This window comes from Pongo abelii, chromosome 21, assembly GCF_028885655.2.
Source record: "Pongo abelii isolate AG06213 chromosome 21, NHGRI_mPonAbe1-v2.0_pri, whole genome shotgun sequence".
In the NCBI taxonomy this organism is placed as follows: Eukaryota; Metazoa; Chordata; class Mammalia; order Primates; family Hominidae; genus Pongo; species Pongo abelii.
Genome location: NC_072006.2, coordinates 20,404,237 through 20,421,501, shown reverse-complemented (window position 1 = coordinate 20,421,501; position 17,265 = coordinate 20,404,237). Strand labels below are relative to the sequence as shown.

Sequence of the window (17,265 nt, the reverse complement as noted above, 5' to 3'; positions counted from 1 at the left end):
GGACGTCCGCTGCGCCCGGTGCCAGCTCTGAGCGGGTTCCGAGCCCCGCTTCCGGGCGGTCAGAATTCGCCTCCAAGCGCGGAGCAGCGGCGCGCGGGTACCGCCCGCCCATGAGGCCGGAAGGGGCGGGGAGAACGCTGCGGAATGGTCCCTGGGCGCAACGTCATTTCCGCGCACGGAGGAGGGCGGGCCTGGAGCCTGAGCCGGCGCTGCTCAGTGTAGGGTGGGTGGTTTCTGCGGGTGAGGTTGGCTCCCGTACCATGAGCGAGGCGGACGGGCTGCGACAGCGCCGGCCCCTGCGGCCGCAGGTCGTCACAGACGATGATGGCCAGGCCCCGGAGGCTAAGGACGGCAGGTAGGCCGGACTCCCAGACTGGGGGCTGGAGCCGGGCCGCTAGGAGTGGAGGGCGACCCTCTTGGACAGCGGCGACGGCAGTAACAGTAACCCGGGGATGCGGTGCCGAGCGCGTTGTCAGAGCCTTCTCGTTTCATCCCCAAGAAAAACTCATTTTTCCGAGGAGGAAGCAGGCTCCGACAAGGCGGATGTACCTGCCAGGTCTTTCAGGTTCCGGTGCACCCTGCTCCCAGTCGCCGCGTTGTCCTCGGCTCTCCGGAACCCGAGACCGCCTCGCGCCGCTCCTGTGCCTTCCCTCCCTCACTCCTGCCCCACCCTGCATAGCGGTTGCTTCCTCGCCTTTCCCTCGCTCTCCTCGCGCTGTCCTTCCTTTGGCTTATCTGATCCTCCTGGGCACAGCTACCTGGCCAGGGCCCTGCGTCTTCCTGGTTCCCCGCTCGCACTTTCTCGAAGGGAGGAGGTCCCACGAGATGCTGGGGTCCTCGTTATCCGGCGAAGAGATGGCTTCTACACTTGCTCTGCTGCACCTGCCCCCCTCACGCTGCGTGACCAGTCCTCACCGCGGTTCTTGGAAAGAGTAGAGAACAGAAGTGACATTGTAGGCAATTTGTGTGAGAATTCAGCCTGGCAGTTTTTCCTGATAGGGATGGAGAAACATAGGAAACTGTAGTTGTTGACACCTAAGAAATATCAGGTTTTGCCCTTTGCCTCCTCTCCCATCTTCCAGAATATAAGAATGCTGTGTTTTGTTAGCTAAAAACTGAATCATGATTCGTAAACATAGATTTCAATATAAGATACTTAAAACTCACTTTTCAATTCTGTGTCCTGAATTTCATAACTTTTAAGTTTCAGGGAGAATCAAGAGGCCCCATAGACCAAGCTTGAAGTTGTGGAACTGATTGACTTATATTTGATAGAAATACTGGCAATATTTGTTCATCAATAGTGTGCCAAGAGGTGGTGGGGTACATATGAATGAGAGGCAGTTTTTGCCCCTGTAGACTGAGTTTATTGACTGATGATAAGAGGACCACATTTGAAGGAGAGCGATGGCAGGAAGGAGCATTTAGGCTCTAGAGAGGCAATTTATAGAGAAGACTTTGCAGTGATAGTTGACTCCTTGGGCCAGTGAAAAGATCGGGAAGATGCTCCCATATATCCTGACCAACCATCCTGTGTTGCCCTGGACTGGGGTTTCCAAGGATGTAGAACTTTCAGTGCTAAACCTGGGCAAACTGGGACAATTTGATCACCCTACTTACTGTGAATATTGTGAATTAATCATCTGTTGATGATTGAGGAGCCATTTAGAATGGACATGCAAGAATTGGCAACACTTTCCTATGGAAATCTTGAAAACAAGGCATTTTTACCTGAGAAATGAAAGAGCAGTGGCCTGAGTTTGTCATTAGGTGCAGTGTGTTGAAAACCACGGCCTACAGACCGGTTAGGTGGTCCCAACTCTCAAGTCGGCTGGCTCACACTTCTGGCCCCAGGGCAAGCAGGCAGACTTAATTGTTTTTTTCAGGTTCTCTGTGGGGATTTCTTCCTTAATGAGTAAGTAAATCTGATTCTAAAGTCATATTTTACTGCCTGATCTTTTCCAGTGTGCCTTTTACATTTGTGTTTACTTATTTCCTTGACTTCCCTGTCCATGAACATTGTTCCTGTTTCCCTGTGTTTGTCCTTCTTGTTTGTTTATCCCTTTTCTGTATATCTGTAATGATCTCTTTCAAAGTGAGGTCTTGTCACCACCCTTCCTTTCCGCAATTATTATTGTAACATGGTAGCTGTTTTTATTATTTTTCTTCTGCATTTCTCCTATATTTTTCATTTATTTTGTGGTCATTTCTAGTAGTTCATGTAATAGTATTCTTGATTACCTTAAAAGTCGAGGGTTCAACATAAGCCAGGAAAGCCTGTGTATAGTGGGCGAAGTAAAGGAATCTAAATTCAGAAGTAAAAACACGAAACTATTAGAATAAACTTTAGCACTTTAGATGTGCTAAATAGAATAAAGGAAGCCTTGAAAGACATATTACTAAACTGACAGAACTAAGACATAGATTTTAGCAGTGGTAGGGACCCCTAGCAATACGTTGGGTGGTCTCCCAACTCTTGGCATGAAAGGTGGGTGTTTGCTTTGTTTTGCTGATGAGATCATTGAGGTCTATGTGTGTGAGGTGGTTTATGTGAAGTTACAGAGAATAGAGTCAAAAGAGAAATGAAAATGAATGAAGAAGGATAGAACTGGCAGCTGGACAATGATTGAGAAGTGTATTTTTAAAATTATGCTTTGGAAATAAGATTTTATGCCAAAGCTCTTGAATTATTGTATTTGAGATATAATGGAGAATTTGGTTGGTAAATTCTTTTATTCAGTGTGGAACATAGATGAGCTAAGTACTTTAACATACAAGTGCAAGCTTATAATTATTATTTGACATTGATTTCCCGAAATGCTTTAGAAACTTAATTGTACTCTGTGGAACTATTCCTTTCTGTTTGAAACACAGTTCTATCTAGGAAGAGAACTGTTTAATGTCCACATATGACTGTTTAGGGATGCAGAATAAATATATTGAGGATTTAATATATTTCAGTACATTAAATTCCATATAATTCTGTTTTTTCAATAAACTTCTGAAGGATTTTAGTCTAATTAAAAGTCTCTGCTAGGTCCATTTTCCTTTTTCCTCTTGGAGACTGAAGAGTAAGGGAGGAAGTATGGAGAAACAGATTGGGCATTCACGAATTCATGAGGAGTAAGGCAGCTGGAGTGTTTGTCTCAGCTTTGCCCCAGGTGTGTATTTTCAGATGGCTTTTTAAACTTATTTCTTGATTTCTTAATTTTTTTCAAGGATAAATTGATGAATCTAGGAGCCCCAGTTTAAAGGATTGTGAAAAATGAACAAATTCAAGATGCTGTCATTAAAAAAGATGGGTTGATGCTATTTGACTTTCTCAGGTTCCAGGGATCGCCTTGACACATGAGGTTGCTAGTACCCCATGGATTTGGGGCTGTCAGGTTTTCCACAACAATCACAGGTGAATTTTGATCTCTTGGAGTCTGCTTGTTGGGACTTCAGTTCAGGACCCAAGGCCCTAATGCCCTGTGTGCAGAGTTAGAGGATACCCTTCAAAGTCTGCCAAACTGGCTGGTGAATCTACAGAAGATTGTGTAAATCATGGCCCAGCCAACAGCAGTTGTCAAATCCTGTTGCATCACTGTGGTTGTGCCTTTAGAGAGTATAGGAAGTTTCAGGGTGCAGATGTCCTCATGGAGATGGGCATCCCTCCAGGCTCTTCCGAGAGATTGGGGCAAACAAACTGATTTCTCAAACTGCGCCTGGGAACTAAGTTGCCAGCGTTCCTGGATGTGTCAGCACAGGTTGGGAACCTGCAGTGCTTTGTCAGTGAAAATGGATAGGGATCGATACAGTGTCCTTTATTTAAGTTAAAAAATGAGTAAGAGGGAGGCAGACACCGAGAAAAGACAAAAGAATTGTGGTTAACTGTGAGTTTACAGGAAGCAACACTGATTAGGGCCTGCCAAAAAGTTAATGGACCTTGGGCTAAAATAAGTGTGGTGCCCAGAGCAGGGGCCCAGGAGCTGTGCTTATCTCATTTGTATAACCAGCTAACTCCATTTCAAGTGCTCAGGAACCACACGTGGCTAGTAGCTATTGTATTTCCATCGTTGCAGAAAGTTCTATTGGACAGTGCTGCTCAAGGAGTTTTGTTTAAATTTAAGCTAGTATTTCTAATACGTGACCACAGAACTTTCTAGTGGAGGCTGGATGCTGATCAGGTGAGGCTGGGGAGGTGCTGGTGAAGTCTGACTGGGAAGGGAGCTGCATAGAGTTAGTGGTGTCCAGCTGCACATGAGGAACAATGGATGAAAGAGTTCGCAGGCCCACCCTGTACCTGCCAAACCAGAATCTCTGGCCCAGGTCATCTTGATGTAGCCCATCCAGGAGTTGGCTGCCTTTGGGAACAGTAGACTGAGTGACCTCTAAATTCTTCTCCAGCTTTAGGAGAGTGTTACTGGTAGATCCCCCAGCATTGGGACACAAATCTTTGTCAATGGATTTTTGGCCTCCTTTCTGGCTGTAAGCCCCGTGGCTTTCAGTCCTGGCTGGACTTTTTGTTTGGGACGTAATTGAGCCTCTAACTATTGTGTGAAGGGGCAACCAGATATTTAGATGGGGTGCCACCAGTTCTGAATCAGATTACCACATCGAGATTTTAAAAATGTAAGCTGCGGTGTGGTAAAGTAGAGGTCACAATGTTGGAGTCAAGACAGATGAGGAAAATCTGCCTTAGGTAGAATGATGTTAGGCAAGGAAAAACAAAGTAGCGCTTTGGCAAGATTGTTATTGTTTGTAATGAAGGTCATGAGGTGAAAACACAATGTACCTTCCCTAGAGGGACTCTCCTCTCCTGGGAATGGGGTGGGTGATGGCATCAGATTTCTTTAAGGACTGGCACGCCCCTGTTGGACTCAGTACCAGAGTGCAGTGAGGGCAGCTCTCAGGGCTGGCAGCCACACATCTTCACCATCCACCTTTCCATGTGCTTGTCTCTCTTTGGAGTTTGCACTGTCAGAAGCATTTCTGTCATTTACTTGTAACCAGCCCTGCTTTATTGTACAAGTACTTCATTTCTATTGTGTTGGAAGACTTTAGGTCACTTGAAGAAAATCACTTGGGTTGAAGGGTGTCCTAGCCACTGGAGTGGCAGTTTGCATGGTGGAGTCACTGACTTTGTTTGTTTGTTTTTTTTTTTTTTTAACATCTTTATTGAGATGTAATTCACATACCATGAAATTAACCTACTTAAAATGTTCAAATCAGTGATTTTTAGTATAATGGCCAGTTTTGCAGTAATTACCACAATCCAAGTTTAGAACATTCTTGTCACTGTCAACTTTTTTTTTTAGTTGAGGTGATATTCGCATAACATACAATTGACCACTTTAAAGTGCACAGTTCAGTGATATTTAGTGTATTCACAATGTTGGGCAACCACCAGCTCTCTCTGCTTTCAAAACTGTTTCATCACCCCATAAAAGCAAGGTGTTTAACTTGTACTGATTAAGTAATCACTCCCATTTCCCCCTTCCACACAAATGTTCAGCAGATGAGTGGGGCTGGACGTGGTTGCTCATGCCTGCTCATTTCAGGGTGCACTTTGGGAGGCTAAGGTGGGAAGACTGCTTGAGGCCAGAAGTTCAAGACCAGCCTGGACAATGTAGCAAGATGTTTTCTCTACGAAAAGTAAAACAATTAGCCAGGCGTGGTGGTGCACACCTGTAGTCCTAGCTACTTTGGGAGGCTGAGACAGGAGGATCACTTGAGCCCAGGAGTTTGAGATAACAGTGAGATATGATCATGCCACTGTACTCCAGCCTGGTTGATATACTGAGACCGTGTCTTTATATTTAAAAAACAAAAAGCCAGATGAGTGGGCAGCAAGTTGTGGTATATACATACATAATCAACCGGTAAAAGGAACCATGTACAGATACATGCTGCAACTTAGATGGGCCTAGAAAACACACTGAATGAAAGAAACTAGTCATGAAAGGTCACGTGTTGTATGATTCCGCTTATATGAAATGCCTAGAATAGGCAAATCACCATGAATTTTCACAGAGCTTTCAAACTCCCGCTCTGAGGGCTCTAGGTCTGGGCATCCTCCACTCCCTCCTCTTGCTCTTGGCAGGCAGCGCTTCTAATGGTGACCGCAGCCATAGAGTCACAGCTGGCTCCCCGTCGTGCTTTTCCAGCTCTTGCATTGGCTGTGGGAAAGCCACTTGAGCCTTTCCCTGCCCACTTTCCTCATTTGTGAAGGAGAGAGATACCTGGTTCCATCTGGTTGCCCACGTAAAGCACATTTCTTGGCATACTCTCATTTTGACTGTTTGCCATTCCTCTTTTCCTGGCCCTTACTCCTTTCCCTGCTGCAGACCTCTCAGGTTGCATGAGCCTGCCGTTGTATCAGGTCATAGTTCTGTGCTTTGTAGACATTTTTATGCCGGTGGTGCTTATACCCTTGACTGGTATAAGTCAGTCACATTAGAAGAAGATTATTTGGTCCTGGGGTTTGGAGACAAGACTGGGAGGGAGAGGTTGACCTGACTTTCCCCTTCATTCTCACCTGCCGTCTTCCAGGAGCTGGGCTCTCTTGGCCTCTCCCTGGTTGGGTCTGTGGCATTCTGTTTGGGTTTGTAGGGCCTGGACCACCTCCTTTCCCACCTAATAAAAGGGGTAAGGACTGGCATTGTGGCATTTTACCTGGTCTCAGGTGTACAGGGTGAGCTCTGAACCCCTTATGAGTGAAGAGGAGGAAGTTAGGGACAAAATTCATTTTCAGAAGATTATTAGAAGAAAAATAGACACAGAATTCTCATCAGCAAAGGGAAATGCCAAAGGAAGAAGGCAGTGGTTAACACTGCCCTCGGGCCTGTCCTGCTCTGGAGGAGGAAGCAGCAGGAGAAACTGGGCCTTGCCTTCAACACTGTGCTGGGAAATGTTCTCAGCTGGGTCCAGTTTCAGTGTTCAGAAGCTCTGCTTTCCACATAACTGCAGGACACGATTCAGCCAAGCTTTCTACCACTGTGTTCCAGGATCCACTTTGCTCCAGTTTCCAATCCCATGCTCCTGACATCCTTCCGCACCCTCCCCAGCAGTGCCAACAGTGTTCGTGCCCAGTTACGTGTTCTCCAAGGCGATGGTTTTTTCCTGCTATGCTCCTCTCTTCTGAGACCTCACGAACAGCCTTTTAACATCTGTAGTTTTACTACTGTGTTCAAGAAAATCTAGGCTTTTTCTGTGCTGCTCCTCAAAATTCTTCCTTCCTTCACCCACAGCTCCATTCCAAAGCTACTTCCACATTTTTTTAGATATTTGCTACAGCAACACCGCACTTCCAGGGTGCTGGAAACTAGTTTACTTAGAAAAGTGTTAATTTTTATGGCTGCCATTAACAAATTACCACACAACGAGTGTCCTGAACAACACAAATTTATTATGTAATAGTTTTGTAGGTCAGAAGTCCTGGGCAGGTCTCACTGTGTTGAGATCAGGGTGTCAGTAGGGCTGTGTTTCTGGAGGCTCTGGGGAGGCTCTGTTTCCTGCCCACTCAGGTTGGTGGCAGAACCCAGCCACTCTACAGAGGTGCTGTCCAAAATGCAAGGGACACTTTATGAAAGCTGCTCCCTCTTCTTCCCCTTAGTCTTTCCTTTGTCTTTATTTCCACCTACCCCAGTAGAAATAGAGGGATTTATTTTCTTTTCTGCTTTATTCGTTTGTGAAAATCATGCGTGTTCAGGACTGGATCATGCGTGTTCAGGAAGTTACCCTGCCCAATACCCCGTTTCACACTGGGGGAAACTGTGGGTTTTGGAGTGGAGAAACTGGCCTGCAGTTCCCTGGCTGGTTGTTGGGAAAGAGGGCTTGGCCTATATGTTTCTACACCATACCCGGAACAGAGTTTAACACATCTAAATGGCAGAAGACTACACTTCTGTCAAAAATCAAACCCTGCCACCTTAAATCAAGTCTGTTTTGTTAAGTGTGAGTCTTGACTTTTTTCTTTGTCAACACTTTAATTTTTTTGATGGAAGAAAAAAATGCTACCTTAGGAACTCATGATTTTGTTTTAAGTTAACATTAATGTCAAGCATTTAGTAAATTTGAGTTCAATTCATGTAAGCAAGTAATGATCCTGTGAGGTTTATTTAGTAGCAAGAGGCCAGATATTTTCGCTTGTTTGCCAGATAAGAAATACTGTATGTGAAGACTGGTTCAGAGATATTTAAGGCACTGGTCATTTGTCCAAAAACTTCACCCAGGATTCCCAGGGAAGCTTTCACATCTTCCCAAGGGTTTAGGAGTGATGACTTTGAATTGTAATTTTATAGATCCTATGTGGATAACTGTCAGTATCTGTCAGACTTCTTCTATTAGGTTGAAGAGCTGGGATTTCCTTTTAAATTCTTAAAAGTAGTTTGGGAAAAGTGATTGGGGAATTGGATCCTCAGGAAGTTGTTCTGCTTCCATTTCCTTCATGACTTTAGCTGTCTCTTCTATCTGTGAGAATCTTAGGGCTGCACAGTACTGAGTGTTGCTGCTTTGAATCCATGCACTGGGAACGCGTAGCTTTTGAGAACTTTTCTGTGGATGAGTGTGTATCATTTATGTCATTAGAACTCTTTTTCCCCATTACATTTTGTGTTCATCAGTTCTTTGAGTTTGCCTTCTTTAAAACCCTGCTGGAGGATTCAAGATCTGGAAAGTAACTGATCCAACGTATCCCACACAGGGGAAGCTGGAAGATTAAAAAAAAGAACAACAACAAAAGTGTGTTTGCCAATCCTAGCAAATAGTGCTAAAGTTTAATCACAGGCCAGAGGTCGGCCAGCTTGCAGTGGGGAAACTGAATGAGCGTCCCTGCTCCTGCCGGGAGGGCTTTCGGACCAGCCGACCTTGTCACTGTCTGAGACTCAGCTGATTGCCTTTGTATCTTTTATTTCTGGCAGCTCCTTTAGCGGCAGAGTTTTCCGAGTGACCTTCTTGATGCTGGCTGTTTCTCTCACCGTTCCCCTGCTTGGAGCCATGATGCTGCTGGAATCTCCTATAGATCCACAGCCTCTCAGGTAGGCTGCCCCGCAGTCCTCAGGAGGGGTTGCTTGACAAAATGTAATAGGCTGAAATAATTTCCAAGGAAAGGAGGGTGATTAAATCAATCTGATCTGAAAGGTAAGTTAGGAGAAACAGAGTTTTGTGATTTCTTTAGTACCTGGATTTTTATGCTGAATTAGATGTTACTCAGGAAATATGCATGGTATTTTGCCTGTCATTGTTTAAAAAAAACTGCATAAACCAAAAACAAAAATTCAGAATTAGAGAAGCTTAATAATCATTAGACAGTCAACCGTAATTCAAGTAGCAAAAACACACACAAATGGAGCTTCAGTTAGCTCATTTATATTTTATAAGTAACTGATTTTCTACAAAACCCACAATTAGTGTTCTTTTTTTCCTAAGTTACCTTTCACCGATAGAGATCTATGAGTAATGCAGTCCATTATAATTTGAAAAAACTATTGTATATGTAGAGCCCCCTGAAATAGATTTGTGTTTATAATTATAGTGGGATAGAGCCAGGCTCTCATCGATGTGACGATCTATGACTTCCATGTTGACATAGTTGCAGGAGGGTTGTGCAGTCTGGTTCAGTAATTTCCTGGTTCCCCTTACAACTGCTGATGGGGTGAAGCCATCTGAAGCTTATTTTAAATGAGTTAGTCCAGGTAAGGCTTTAAAAACTTCAGATAAGAATCATATCTAGTTAAAGAGTGAATATAACATACTAACTGAATAATGTAGTTTTTTATCCATAAAAATTAAGGCTTTATATTGGATCTGATTCACTAAGAATGTAGAGGACACAATTCTGACCTTAGATTGACATGTGTAGCTGAGTGAACTTTTTGTTGTCGGGTTTAGAATAGTAAAGGCACAAGTTGCTGTAAACACACAATTTGCTCATGTAAAATTGAGAATGGGTGAAGGACTGGGGACTCTAGTCAGCCCCAAGAGTGTCAGCTCTGTAATTCCTGGTGTGCCAGTGGGTCCTCAGATGCGTTTTTCTGCCTGAGCCAGGCCTGAGGACATCCTGTCTCCAAAGGACGGGTGTCGGGTGGCGGGTGGGGAGGAGATCCCCTGATGTGTTGAGGGAGGGGCTTCTCTCTTTCTAACCCTTCTCTACAGAGCACGATGTCTCATTCTACCCAAAGGGAAACTGACCTGGGCCTTCTTGGATAGTCCAGTTGGCTAAGGTGGGGGAGTGAACTGTGTCCACAGTCGGGGATTAGAAGCTTGGGTTGGGAGGCTGGCCTTGGAAAAGGAGGCTGAGACTGAGTTTTGAGTTGGAGAGAGAGGTTGGAGCCTCAATGATTGAAGACCTTTGATTGCAGGAAAGATGATTTTATGTGTTGAAAGGGTGGTGAAGAAATGCACTGGGAAATGGGGTATGTAGCCCTGGCCAGACACTGAAAGGAAGTAGGGCCTACTGGGGATTGGAAGTTGTTTGTACAAAGTGAGTTCTGTCTGTTGAGTAGAAGAGCCTGATGAGGGAGGAAAGGAAGAGAAGCAGTGGAACCATCGCAGCCAACAGGGACCTCTCTCCTGGGCTCAGCTTTTGGAATGGCAGTGGAACTGTCACAGCCAACAGGGGTCTCTCTCTTTCCTGGGCTCAGCTTTCGGAATGGCAGTGGAACCATCGCAGCCAACAGGGACCTCTCTTCTGGGCTCAGCTTTCATAATGGCAGTGGAACCGTTGCAGCCAACAGGGACCTCTCTCCTGGGCTCAGCTTTCGGAATGGCAGTGGAACTGTCACAGCCAACAGGGGTCTCTCTCTTTCCTGGGCTCAGCTTTCGGAATGCCAGTGGAACCATCGCAGCCAACAGGGACCTCTCTCCTGGGCTCAGCTTATGGCATTGGAATCACAGCTAACAGGGACCTGTCTCCTGGGCTCAGCTTATGGCAGTGGAACCATCACAGCCAACAGGGACCTCTCTCCTGGACTCAGCTTTCAGAATGGCACACTCAAAAACAGGAAGATAGGCCCCAAAATGCAGAGCAGAAGCAGAAGCCTGGTACGTGACAGAGCTTGGTGTGTCTCATGCAAGTACATGTGACTGCGACACAGACCATGCCCCATGCACGCCATCCCAGCGGGTGCCGACTCAGCTGCAGCCCTCTCAGCCCACAGTCACTCTGTGAAAGGACATGGTTTCTCTCCAGAAGGGAACAAAAAGTTTATTTTTCATAGAAGGATATGGATGTTTCTAGTCACTGAAAAAATAGCAGTTAAAGTCAAATTTATGGTAACAAGAAAAATACAGGAGCATTTTGGAGAATGGATTTGGTTGCTGTAATTTTAAAGACCAACAGAAAGAGTAATTCTACTGAGAGATGAAAGTTGCAGTACTGTTAGAACTACACATTTTACTACCGGGTGAAACTGTCAGACTGAGAGACATTTAAAAATAGCAACAACCTTTATGGGTGGTCTGGGACATCAAGACCAAATAGAAGCACTGTATAAAACTCAGGCAGGGCCCACAAGAGACCCCCTGGGGAGGGAGAGAGCAGTGCCCCACACCCTGGCTTCCTGTGTTAGGGAGAGAGATGTGGGGGACCTCAGAGGACTGGTTCTCAGAAGTGCTTAGGAAAACCATTGTGCAGTCTGTGGGTCACAGTGGGTCACTTCTCTGCGGTTGAGTATCACTGCATTAGTGCAGGCTTTCTTCACCTGTGCCAGCCATCCGTGATCATACAGATGCCCTGTTACTCTGTTCACATCTCCCCACATTGTCACAGGGATCTTGAAAACCACTCTGTACATGCTATAGGAATCAGGATGTCATATATGCTATGTCTGTGATAGCCCTCTAGTCTTTCCAAAAAGAAGGGAAAGTGGCTTTGCAGGGCAGGTTTTTGGCAAAGCCCTGCAGCCTTCCTGGTGACTTTGTCCTCAAGTACTGAAACCAGCTGTGTAATAGTCCAGACTGGAAGAGCCACCATCCTTCTCTTTGTCCCTCCATACTCCTGGTCTGCCTGTTCTCTGATTTTTTAGAGATTTCTAAGTGTGGTCTAAGCTCTCACGGGAGTGATGTAGTACCCTGGGTAGACTCCCAAACACCCGTCCATCAGCTGAGTGGCCGTTTCTGCCCTGTCTGCTGGCCTGATCCTCTTGACCATGGTGGCCCCGCACTGCCCGGCGTGTCAAGGTGACCGAGGCCGAGCATGGCCTCTTGACCATGGTGACCCCATGCTGCCCGGCGTGTAGAGGTGACCGAGGCCGAGCGAAGCTGGCAGCTCTGCTTGTCATCATAGCATGGCACCACTTGCCCCAGGTGGGGTTTCCCTTCCTTCCTCATTTGCTGTGAAGAGAGCTTTAAAGAAGCTCTTTTTGCTGTTGTCATAAACTTTTCCCCAATTCTCCTTCCTGTGCTTGAATTCTCTGCCTTGCTGGAGGCAGGGGGCAGGGGATAATTGGAAGATACTCCTCTCCACTTTGCTTTCCTCCAGCAGTGCTCATTGGAAGCCTTCTGTGTGCCATGTTGGGTGTCAGGTGCTGGGAATACAGTAGAGAAAAACACAGAAAGAAATCCCTGATGTCATGAAGCGTATGTTCTAGTGGGGACAGACAGACCATAAACATAACAGAAGCAGATTACACAGGGCATGAGAAGCTGGTATGTGCTATGGGGAGCATGGAGTAGGGCAAGGGCCTGGGTTCGGGGGAGGTATCGGATATTCAGTTGGGTGGTCAGAGTGGGCCTCCTGGGTGGGGGATGGTTGCTGTTCCAAGTGGAGCAAAGAGCTGGTGAGAAGGCCCCGGATAGGGAGATGCTGGTGTGGTTAGGACCCAGCAGGGAGGGGCTGGTGTGAGGGATGCAGAAGGCACAAGGGAGAAAGGGGGCAAGAAGGTGCTGTGGCCAGGTTGCGGTGCTCAGAGGCTGCTGCCAGGACTTGGCTCTAGGTGAGAGGGGCCATTGTGGGGCTCTGAGTAGAGGAAGCTCATGATCCGGCATGGCTGCTGGATTGAGAGTAGACTACAGGGGTCAAGGGAGGGAGCAGGGGCGAGGCGAGAGGATGGTGGCCCCAGCCAGGGTGGTAAGGAGGACATGGGGAGAAGGGTTCAATGGTGTCTTTTCAAAGTGGCCTCAGCAGAACTTGATGGTGGGTTGGGAGGCGTGACATACTGGCACATGGATGGAAAGGAGGAGTAGAGGCAGGAGTTTCTGGAGCCGTGTCTGTGAGTAGAAGGGCTCCAGGGCCCAGCTCAGGCTCCTGCTTCAGGGAGAGCCTGGTGGGCCCCGAGAGTGTCAGCGGGAGGTGGAGTGCCCTGTGCTGGACCATGGGACGGTGGCTCCAGTCCCAGGAAGGTCTCCCCTAGCTCCTTCCATCTTCTCTGTGAAATACGAGGCCGGGTCATCAGGTGTGAAACGTGGGCACTGCCCCCCACCACCCTAGGTAGACTCCAGTGGCTGTAGGGCTGTGAGTCACAGGGGTGAGGAGGTCCAGCTGCCCTGAGGCATTGGATGGGGTGGGGAGCCGGGGAGGCTGGAGGATGGGTGGGCACAGGCCCCAGGATGCTCTCAGGTGACAGGACTGCTGAAGGCCTTGCACTAGCACATTTATATTTTTATATTTCTTTTGTATCATGATGTTTTCTGATATCCTAGAATAGTTTTTTCTTAACATTTGTATTTCTGGCAACTGAGGATGTTGTTAGAAAGTGCCATCTTTATCAAAGAACCGAGAGTAGGTGCTCGGTACACATTTTCTTCACATGTGTATTTATAGACAAATCTCTGGAATTGCATTATTTTGCAGCTTCAAAGAACCCCCGCTCTTGCTTGGTGTTCTGCATCCAAATACGAAGTTGCGACAGGCAGAAAGGCTGTTTGAAAATCAACTTATTGGACCGGAGTCCATAGCACATATTGGGGGTAAGTCTGAGCTGGGGGGGGCCTTCCAGGCTGTCTGTTGTCTGAGGGGGCGGGTTCTGTGGGAGCAGCTGCAGTGGCACGCTGCCCCTGGACCGGGGCCCTGCACATCCTTCTTAGCTGCGGACGTGGGACTTGGCCCTCAGACATCACATGGGAGGCCCTAGTGGCTCTTTCTGCTGGTCTCATCTGCCCAGGTTGCATGCCATTTTAGCACTGGGTGATTTTGAATTCATTTCTATGGAACACTTTGTTGTGCTCAAAGTGTTGTGAAAGGAAAAAGGCCAAATACAGATACTGATGTTTAGTTCATTTATCAAAGTTAAATAGGTATTTGACAGCACAGTATTTCTTAGTTCCATTTGCTTTGTATAGATTTCACTGTGAAATGAAGACAAATGGTTCTCAATATTTCCACTGTTTTTGTCTGTATGTTTGAAAGCTCACTTTGATGGGTACACTTAAGCGTACCCATCTGCATCACACTTGCCCCCGCCTCAGAACTAGAATTGGGTCTGGTTCTAATACTTGCATCTCTAGCGACCTTGAGCAAGGCATTTTCTGTTTGTTAAAATGAGAATTAAGTTTAGTATTGGGAAGGCACAGATAGTCACAGATAGTTTAAAACTTAATCTGGTGTGGGCTTGCTGAGCAGCTTCTTTGGAAGTGCTGCTTGTTATTCTGAAACACACTCTGTTCTCCAGGCAGTGGGTGGCTGTGGATATGTGCACACAGGGTGCTTCTGTTGTGCTCTCAAGGCCGGTCAGTGGCCTCTCTTCTAGTGACGTTTGACCAGCTTCTCTTGCCCGGGCCCTGTTATTTGACACAGGCCCCAAGGACTGGTCCATTTCTGCAGTTGGTTTGTTTTCTTGGCTGTCAAAGTCAAAATTGTTTCAAGAAGAGTAAATATCATGATAGAACTTTGTATTTCTCTTAAAAAGACATTGGCATTTATTTGTGTAAATTTTAAAAGCTTTAGCTTTTTTTGGTGAAAAATCAAATATTACTCTTTAAAACTGAAGCTTAACAGCAGTTGAAGTGCAAATCAATGATCTTACCTCCCAAAGAGAGCACTTTCCTGTCTTTTTCCTTTTCACTGGGTTACTTCTCATTGTACTTTGTCACCAGGTCCCAGCTTTATCTCTTTCTTTGATGAGCTGGTGACATTTCTTGGCCAGGCACAGTGGGGTCCTCTCTGGTGGGTGTGAGCCACAGGGACCTGCCATTGCTGTCTCTGCCACCTCATTTGGAAGCTGCCCTGGGGGTTGGCTGGCAGGTTGCTGACAGTGGAAGGAGGTACTAGCTCTGGGGAGTGCTGGGAGAGAGTAATCACCAACTATAGCAGTCTTTATTTTATTTGTTTTTAAGTAGACTTTATTTTTAAGAGCAGTTTTAGGTTCACAGCAAAATTGAGCAGAAGGTACAGAGATTTTCTGAAAAAGAGTTTTTATTACGATTGGGTGTTGCATTTCGTCAAATACTTTTTCTGCACACATGCCATGCACAGCCTCCCACATGATCAACATCCCCCACCACAGGGGTACGTTTGTTACAACTGATGTACTCACATCAATACATCAATAGTACTCAGAGTCTGTAGTTTACGGTAGGGTTCACTCTTGGTTTTATACATTCTATGGGTTTGGACAAATGCCATGTATCCACTGTTATGGTATCATACAGGGTGTTTTCACTGCCCTGAAAATCCTCTTTGCTCTGCCTGTTCATCCCACTCTTTTCTTTTAACCCATGGCAACCACTGATCTTTTTGCCATCTCCATAGTTTTGTGTTTTCGAGAATGCTATGTAGTTGGACTCATACAGTATGTAGCCTCTCCAGATTGGCATCTTTCACTTAGTAGTGTGCATTTATTTAAAGTTCCTCCATGTCTTTCCATGGGTTGATAGCTCATTTCTTTTTAGCACTGAATAATATTCCATTGTATGGATGTGCCACAGTTTAGTTACCTACTGAAGTACATCTTGGTTGCTGCTAAGTTTTGGCAGTTATGAATAAGGCTGGTATAAACACCTGTGGGCAGGTTTTTGTGTGGACCTAAGTTTTCAGCTCATTTGGGTAAATACTGAAAAGCATAATTGCTGGATTGTATGGTAAGAGTTAAGTTTTGTAAGAAACCACCAAGCGTTTCCAAAGTGGCTGTACCATTTGCCTTCCCATTAACAATTAGTGAGAGTTCCTGATGCTCCGTGTCCTTGCCAGCATTTGGTGGTGTCAGTGTTTTGGATTTTGGCCCTTTTAATAGGTGTGTAGTGGTGTCTCATTGTTTTAATTTGCATTTCTCTGATGACATTTGATGTGGAATATCTTCATGTGCCTACCTGCCATCTGTATATCTTCTTGGGTGATGTGTCTGTTCAGGCCTTTTGCCCATCTTTGTAACTGGGTTGTTCATTTTCTTATTGTTGAGTTTTAAGAGTTGTTTGTGTATTTTGGATAATAGTTCTTTATCAGACATGTTGTTTGCCAATATTTTCTCCCAGTCTGTGGCTTCTCATTCTTTTGACAGTATCTTCTGTAGAGCAAGAGTTTTTAATTTTAATTAAGTTTCGCTTATTAGTTATTTCTTCATGTATCTCACCTTGGTTTTATATCTAAAAATTCATCATCATACCCAGGTGTTATATGTAAAAATTCATCATCATACCTAGATTTTCTCCTATGTTCTAGGAATTTGTTTTGTATTTTACATTTAGGTCTATGATCCATTTTGAATTCCATTTTTGTGAAGGGTATAAGGTCTGTGTCTAGACTTATTTGTTTGCATGTGGATGCAAACAAATTTGTCCCAGCACCGTTTGTGGAAAACACTCTTTTCTCCATTATGTATTGCCTTTACTCCTTTGTCAAAAGATCAAGTTGATTGTATATATGTGGGTCTGTCTCTGGGCTAAAAATTTTATCTGTTCCATTGATTTATTTTTCTATTCTTTTGCTAATACCACATTGTCTTGATTACTGTAGCTTTATAGAGAATCTTGAAGTTGAGTAGTTTCAGTCCTCTGACTTTATTCTTTTCCTTCAATATTGTATTGGATATTTTGAGTCTTTGCCCTCTCCATATGAACTTTAGGATTAATTTGTCTGTATCTACAAAATAACTTGCTGGGATTTTGATTGGGATTGCATTGAATCTATAGATTAAGGCTGGGAAAAACTGACATCTTGACAATATTGAGTCTTCCTATCCATGAACATGGAATATCTCTCCATTTATTTAGTTCTTTGATTTCTTTCATCAGAATTTTGTAGTTTTCCTCATATAGACCTTGCGCATATTATGTTATATTTATACCTAAGTATGCCAGTCTTTTGGATGCTAATGTACATAGTGTTGTGTTTTCAATTCCAAATTCCAT

At 45.2% G+C, this 17,265-nt stretch overlaps 1 protein-coding gene across 1 annotated transcript in view; it reads left to right on the top strand.

Moving 5' to 3' along the window:
• Positions 1-17,265, top strand: part of APMAP (adipocyte plasma membrane associated protein) — a 29,276-nt gene continuing 12,011 nt past the window's right edge. The window contains exons 1-3 of the mRNA XM_009233380.4: positions 1-355; positions 8,904-9,020; positions 13,775-13,890. Coding sequence (XP_009231655.3) covers positions 111-355; positions 8,904-9,020; positions 13,775-13,890 — 478 coding nt within the window. The 5' untranslated portion in view covers positions 1-110. The remainder of the gene's footprint in view (positions 356-8,903; positions 9,021-13,774; positions 13,891-17,265) is intronic.